The 7,269-nt window shown below is 55.6% G+C and overlaps 1 protein-coding gene across 3 annotated transcripts in view; it reads left to right on the top strand.

Annotated features, from left to right (window-relative positions):
• Positions 1-7,223, top strand: part of PPP2R4 (protein phosphatase 2A activator, regulatory subunit 4) — a 22,355-nt gene extending 15,132 nt beyond the window's left edge. For all 3 annotated transcript variants that reach the window (XM_010136859.1, XM_010136860.1, XM_010136861.1), the window contains 2 exons: positions 1,276-1,383; positions 6,981-7,223. In XM_010136859.1, the coding sequence (XP_010135161.1) occupies positions 1,276-1,383; positions 6,981-7,055 (183 nt within the window). In that variant the 3' untranslated portion in view covers positions 7,056-7,223. The remainder of the gene's footprint in view (positions 1-1,275; positions 1,384-6,980) is intronic.
• Positions 7,224-7,269: the final 46 nt, after the last annotated feature.

Here is a 7,269-nt window from a genome sequence, read left to right as displayed (position 1 = left end):
GGAAGTGGAGATGTGTCCGCGCTTTCTCGGCAGCAGGCAAAACTACAGACCCGCTTCCACCCCTGCTCCAGCCCTGGGGTCAGCGGGTTTGAAGCACGTTGTCCTCCAAGCAGTGGTGATTTTGGGTTCCACCCCCTGCTTTCCCTCTCTTTCTTGCTCTGCTGCAGGCTGGTGCCACACAGACCTTGCAGAAGGGCAGCAGCAATTTCCCAAAGCAGATGGATCAGCCTTGCTTGCTTTTACAGTAGGCAGAGAGGAGGTTTAAGAAGCTCTTTTCCCATCCTTGCTCCAGGCCTGTTGCGTGCGTGGAGGGAAGGGGTTAGTTGTTCGAGCCCCGAGTCCAGAACAAGAGTCCAAGAGATTCCTCTCTCCCCACGCTCCTTTTTAGCGTGAGCTTCGGCCTTGTGGTTTCTGATGTCATGGGAACTTTGCTCAGTCAGAGTGGCTGCGTTGTATTTCTTTTTCTCCCCGAGGGTCTGTTTTTGTTCACGGAGGAGAAAGAGAGACAGCTACCCAGGGAATCTACATGCAACTGTCCCTGATTACAGCTTCCCCCCTGCCCTCCATTCTCCAACCCCCTCTCCCTGAGAGGAGAAACACTGGAGTATAAAAAAAAATTAAGAAAAAAAAATTTAAAGCATCTGCTGCAAGCTGGCAACTCACAGCTCTGAAGCTGGTCTGGAGAGCGGGACTAGATCGTGTCCCCTCTGCTCCTGCCTCCCCTTAGAGCCCCCCTCTGCAAGAGGCAGGTGTGGAGTGGGCTGTGGACACCGGAGCTGCTGCCAGCCTGCGCTGCCCTCCGTGTTCAGGGAAGGCAGCGGTGGTTGTCGCTGCTGCTTGTTGATCTGAATGGGGAATGAGTCATTTTCTTGGAAAGCCCAGCAGTGCTGCACTGGGAGGTTTCTGGGTAGAATAGGAACAGCGTTGAGCCAAGCTCTACTGGGGAGGGGAGAACGGGACTTAACGTGGGGCTTTTTTAACGCAGTCATTAAAGGGAGGTGTGCAGAAGGAGGTCTGATGAGGAAAGCGTGGCAGGAAAAGACTCAATTTTATCAGGGAAGGGAAGGAGTTGGATTGCCGGGGCTCCGTGTGATGTGGCCGCAGCAGGAGGGAGTGCGGAGGGAGGGAGGGAAGGCACAGTGAGGTGGCTGGTGCGTGGGTCGCAGGGCTTGGTGGGAATGTTTGCTTGGAGAGAGTGTGAGCGTGAGTCACTGCTGGTGCACGAGCTTCCTGGCTGGCCCAGCTCCCTCAGCCCTGCTCTTGGGTCTCTTTCAGATGAAGACAGGCCCCTTTGCTGAGCACTCCAACCAGCTCTGGAACATCAGCGCCGTGCCCTCCTGGTCCAAGGTCAACCAGGGCCTCATCCGCATGTACAAGGCAGAGGTGAGCACCATGGGCAGGGGCAGGCTGCTTGGCCACACGCCTCCTCTCTTCCACTTCCCTGTGGGTCAGCTCTTCTCTGCTGCTGCTCCTTGGTGTGGGAGCCCCATCACAGCCAGTTGCTACCTCATGTTGAATGTGGTTTGGGAGCCCTTCGTAGTTCAGGTGCTGCTGGCTAGAAGCAGTGTCCTGCCTGCCTCATGCTTGCCCCAAAACCAATCCCAGAATGGTCATTCCTTGCAGACGTGACTTATGCTGTTTATTGTCTTCCCATAGCACAAGTTGCAGGTCTCTAAATAAGGGTAAATATCTTGACCTGCTTGTCCTTCAGGTCCCTGCGCTGCTACTTTACCAGCTGGAGGAGCCTCAGTTTAAATTATCCCATGGTTCAAGAACCCCAGAGCAGAGTCCGCTTGCTCCAAGTCCTGTCTGTGCAGTGTGCTGGCCCGGTGAGGCCACAGCTACCTCCCTGGCTTGGCAGCCTTCCACCGGCCGGGCTCCGCTGGCGCTGCCCCAGCAGGCTTTCCTGGCGAACCCTGACCTGGGGAACTGGGCAGTTTTGGCTCTCCCTTATCTCTCCTTCCTGCTCAAACTAACCCTGAGCTTGAGGAAGCAGGACAGGAACCACCACATCTGGGCCTCTGGAGGGAATGGCCGACAGGCAGCACCTCTTACTGGGAAGGATGGGACTGTGCCGGCTCCGCACGGAGGGCACTGGTTGTGTGAAAGGTGCTGGAGGAGCAGGGATGGCATGGCTCCCTGGTGCACCCAGGGAGAGTGGTGGTGCTTGTAGGAGTTCATCCTGTGGTCTCTGCTCAAGCCAGCCATGCTCCTGTTTCCAGGACGTATGGCAGAGGCTGGGCGAGCAGCTCTGCTCAGGCCCAGCGCACAAAGGGGTTAACTGTGCCGAACTCAGCGCTCCCTCCCCCAGCCCTTCCTTTGCTCTGCACATCCTGTGTTTAGGTTCCAGGCCACATACCTCTCTAATCTGTGAGGTGTCACTCCCAGGCCCGCTGGCTCCTTCCGCCCCCAGCTCAGCTTTCCTCCCAGTCTCCAAAGAGGAGAATCAGGGCTGGGGGTCAACCCCCTCCGCTTGCTGCTCCTCTGAGGGGTGCCCCCACTCACAGCTCTGTCACAGGGGCTGGAGACGCTGCCTGCCTGCCAGGAAACCCTGAGCCAGAGGCTCTGGGGTGAGAACTGTGGGGTCTGAAGGGAAGTCCCCAGCCTGGAAGTGGTGTTAAAGTGAAACATGGGTCCCCTAAAACCTGGAGCCTTGTCTGCTGCTGCCCTGACAGTCCTGCCTTGCTCCTTTCTTTGGAGCGGTTCCTTCACATGCTGTTTGGGTACGCCTCTCACATCCCCTGTGCCCTGCGCTGTTCGGGTGCTCCTCCCTGGTGTCCCCCGTGTCCGGTGTCGTGTGGTGACTCCCACCTTGTGCACCACGTACATGGCTGGAGGAGCTTCACAGTGACATGGCCATGGCACAGTGTGCACGTCCCCTGATGTCTTGAGGCCATCATGTGCTGGCAGATCTGCCTGGCCTGCTGGGGCCAGCACAGCCCGTGGATACTCTAGAGACAGGGGGATTCTTTGACTTGTCTAGGCACACCCAAGACATGGTCCTTTCTGGAGGCCTTGGTTTTGAACAGAAGATGACTTTCTGTGTGGAAATGCTGGATCCAGTACTGGCAGGTTTCTAGAAATATCTGATGATGTAGCTGTGTGAAGGGGAGAATGCAAAAACTGCTAGGAAGAGTGATGACGCGAATTTAGGCTAAGGTGTGGAAAACATTGAGTCAACCAAAGCACTTTAAATTTAGTTTTTTCCTCAAAGAACATATGTAGATCTTAAAGGCCTATTCCTGAGCACACGATCCTCATGCAGCAGTGTCCCCTTCTGGCACTGCGTGGTGCCCATGTTCGCCTGGCTGGGCAGAGGAGAGGGGGGACTCCTGCTGAGGAGCCCTCACTGGTTTCTTCTGTCTGCTCAGGGAGGCTCCCACCCTGCTGCTGGCTCAACTGGTTCTGCCTGGCTTGGGAGGTGAGAGGAGCATGGCCATGGCAGTGCGGGTGTGCAGAGCTTTTGGTTATGGTGTGCCTGGCTGTGCAGGTTTTACCAATATTTGCAACTAGAGGGTCTCTCTGAGTGATTTTCTGGGAACAACGCAATGTTCCGAAGGCGCTGAGGCTTCATCTGTTGAAAACTGAGTCCAGTGTGTTCAGGCACCCACAGTCACTGCTGAAGATCTTGTCTGTTTGCTGCTGGCTCCCAGACCAAGTTTCTGCTCATGTTCCTAACGGTGTATCCTTCACCACTGCAGTCTTTCCCCAGTTAGCAGCTGCCAGTGTGAGCAGAAGATATGTGAGCCGTCAGGTCCCAAGTGCTGACATGGGTCTGTGCCCAGCTCGAGGCAGGCAGCTTCTGAGGCAAGCTCAGAGCGTGTGATAGTAAAGAGAGGGAAGGTTTGGGGTTGTGGTGGGGGTTTTTTCTGACTGGCTAAGGTGAGAGCAAGATTTTCTTTGGTTTCTTTTGCCTCCCTTCTCCCTGCTCCTCTGATCACGCACTGCAATTAGATCAGGTGAAATCAGATGCTTGGGTGGAGACTCCAGCTCCTCAACACATCTGGGGTGGCTGAGAAGTGCTCGGTGCCGGGCGGCATTGGCCGTGACCGGTTTTGCCAGACACAGACCAGGAGAAATCAAATGCTCGCTCACAACCTGCGCTCGCTTGGTAGAAGTGGGGCAGTCCCCAGACCTGGTGCATTTAAGCAGCGCTCTGGATGCTTTATCTCTTTTCTGCCCCCTCTGTGGGGCAACTAAACAGCCAACAGAAAACTCAGGTCCATGTGGCTGCGAGCTCTCCTGTGGATCCAGGCTCTCCAGGTGCTTGCCGCAGGGTTTGCGGATAGGCAGTAGACTGAAGACAATGTGTATTTGTGACATCTCAAATATGTCTATTTATAATATAAGTGTAATGGGTGAAGACATGTTCGCTCGGAAGTGCAAGGGCTTTTCTTATTCTCTCCATCAAAGGCGAGTGAAGAAGTCGACAGCACAGAGTGTGGTTAAAGCAGCAGCCTTGATGTTTTTCCCCTGAGCCTGCTTTTGAGTCTCCTGACCTTTCCTTCTCTGCTGCAGTCAGTGGGGGAATACTTTCCATTGTAACTAATCTAGTCCCAGTTCCATCTTTAAAGGTTGGGCTTGATGCATGAATCTTCTCCCCAGCTGAGTCCCAAGTAGACCTTCAGCGTGAGCAAGGCAGTGGCGCAAAGAAAATAAGCCTGTCCCCTGCACTGAGCTAGAGTTGGCTGCATCAGTTTCACCCAGCGAGGCAAAGAGGGTCCTGTCCCTTGGCACCTCTAATAATCCAGTAAATTTGTGCTAGTCCTGCTGGATAGAGGAGGAGAAGTTTCTCTGCTTGTCTCCTCTTAGGCTGGTGATAGTAAGTGGAGTGGATACCCGTTCTTCCCGCTGGTGGTAAAGTCTCTTCATCCGGAGCCCAAACCAGACTGGTCTTCCGCAGGACTCCTGGGAGCTAGTTGGGCTGACATTTCAGCTGTCAACATCTCCGGTGTTCATTTCTCTCTGTTCTTCCCTCACGTCACTGTTATCCAGCACAGTGTCCTCTGAGGGTTTGTCTAAGTGGTTGTGCAGGGAGGTGGCAGCAGCTCTGAGCATTAGGAAGCTTTGAAGGTGATGTGCCCTGATGGTGGCAGGACTCTTCTTGGTGCTTTGCTCTGGCTGGCTGTTATTCTTCAGGAGTGGATGCAGTACTTTCGCCACCTCCAAACCTCTTCTGGCTGCTGTGTGCTAGTGAGCAGTCCAGTTGTGCTGAAGCCAGTTGTCTGCCCTCTGGCTGCAAAGGGGTTACCATAGGCCTGGGCTTCTGCGCTCAAATCCTCCTGCCTGCCGGTGATAGCAGCGCGAGGGCAGCTGCCTGCCTCTACCTATGTCCTGCCCTGCGATGAGGAGCTGCCTGCAGCACACCGCTTCCTCCCCATCCCCAGAGCCAGGATTTCCCCTGCTGCAGCAGGTTCAGCTCAGCCCCGTGGGAGGCACGAGGCTCCTTCCTATGGACACGAGAGTTGTAACTACGACAGGCTCTTGCCTCCCTTTGGTAGGAAGGAACTGTGCTTTGAAGAAGTGCCCAGAGGAACGAGCGATGTGACTTGTCCCCAAGATCTGCCTGAGGGGGTGCTGGTTGCAGGCAGGAGCTGGTGTGGTCTTGACACCCTCCTGCTGCTGAGTCTGCAGCTTGCGGGGAGGCGGACATGGGCCTGGAGCAGTGACCCATTCCCACCCTGGCTCTGAGCAGATGCTGTTTGTGCCAGGGGGTTGCTGGGACTGGATGGGCTCCTGTTAGCTGGTGGCTGCTGTGTGCTTTGCTTGTATGTACTTCACACCTCCTGTAGAATAAGACTCCCAAGAGCAGCCCCATTTCTCATCTGGGTACGGGGGAAAGGCTCTGCTCCCAAGACACTGGGCACTTGGGTTTCTTTTATCCTCTCCATATCATGCTGTCTAGGGAGGGAAAAACTTGCCCCTCTGCCTGCAGCAACGCCATCTCCCTAGCCGTGCCCCCAAGCTCCCTGGTGGGTGAGTCCCCTTTGCAGCACAGTGAGGTGGTCTGTGGCCCTTGTTTAGCACAAGTACTCGTGACTGACATGGGTGATGTCAGCGTAGATGCAGCTGCCGGGTTGATGGACACGTACTGCTGAGGTTTGTGTGTCTGGGGCTGAGTCTGCTCTCTGAGTTCGGGACAGTCTGAATGTGCAATGACTCAAAAAAACCAGAGCTGTGAGTGGCTCTGCCAGGCAAGTGCTGGCAGACCTTGACGTGGGTATTGACCATGGCTGCTGACCCTCCTGCCCTGGCAGGAGGGTGAGCAGGAGGGGCTGTGCCCTCGCAGCCCAGCTTTCCCTGCGCAGAGCCTGGGCTTAGCTGGAGGAAGCAGCTCTGAGCTAAGCTGCCCTGTAGTGGACATCTGTGACTGATCTGTGATCCACACTCCCTCTGTCGTTACTCTGCAATGGGCGAGTGGGAATTTCAGGGGTGGGGGGTTGTTGGGAATAGGGTCACGTCTTAAATTATGGCAGCAAAATCAGTGGTGCTTGTCTATCAAAGACCCGAGAATCTGGAATGCAGTTTGGGCAGTGCCTCGTGGCTGCAGGATGGTGCCTCAAACCCAGAGTGGGGGCCGTGTCCTGGGGAGGGAGAGCCTCTTCCCCAGGGGGTTTCTGCAGTTCTCAAAGTGTTTGTAGGGTGAAGTTCTTCAAAGAGAACAGCTTGATCAAGGAGAAGTGGTGAGAGCAAAAGCTGCTGACATAAACATGCCTCTTCTGCTCACGCTCCAGGCCTGAATTTCAGCAAGCAAAAGGCTCTGGCTGAAGGGAAGGGGATGGGGTTATGAAGTTTTACTGGCCTGAGGAGCCTGACGGGAATGTGGAGGGGAGATGTCGGACTGATCCCTTTGCCTGCAGCTGAGCTGGGTGGCCCCAAGCTTGCTGCCTCCTGACCCCGGAGACAGGATGTAGCTCTGGCTGCCTGCATAAGGTGGAAATGTCTCCTGAATTCACCCCTCTTTATCTCCTCTCCTGCAGTGCCTGGAGAAGTTTCCTGTGATCCAGCACTTTAAGTTCGGCAGCCTGCTCCCCATCCAGCCTGTGACGTCCTAAGGAGGCCACGGGAGGAGTCAAAGCAGTGGAGGTGTAGCGCGGCGCTCTTCCTCCTCCCCTCACCTCCTCCTCATCACCTTGCCCGTTACACACAGCCCATTCCTTCCTGCACATCCTCATCGGCAACCACAGATCCAAAGCACTGGCCGGCCTTGCACAGGATTTGGGACCCAGAGCGGCTTTTCCCCCAGGGCCCCCGCCACCGGGTGGCTCG

This window comes from Buceros rhinoceros, unplaced genomic scaffold (assembly GCF_000710305.1).
Source record: "Buceros rhinoceros silvestris isolate BGI_N320 unplaced genomic scaffold, ASM71030v1 scaffold21425, whole genome shotgun sequence".
NCBI lineage: Eukaryota > Metazoa > Chordata > Aves > Bucerotiformes > Bucerotidae > Buceros > Buceros rhinoceros.
The sequence above is the reverse complement of the archived record's forward strand: the minus strand, read 5'-3'. Positions and strand labels throughout refer to the sequence as shown.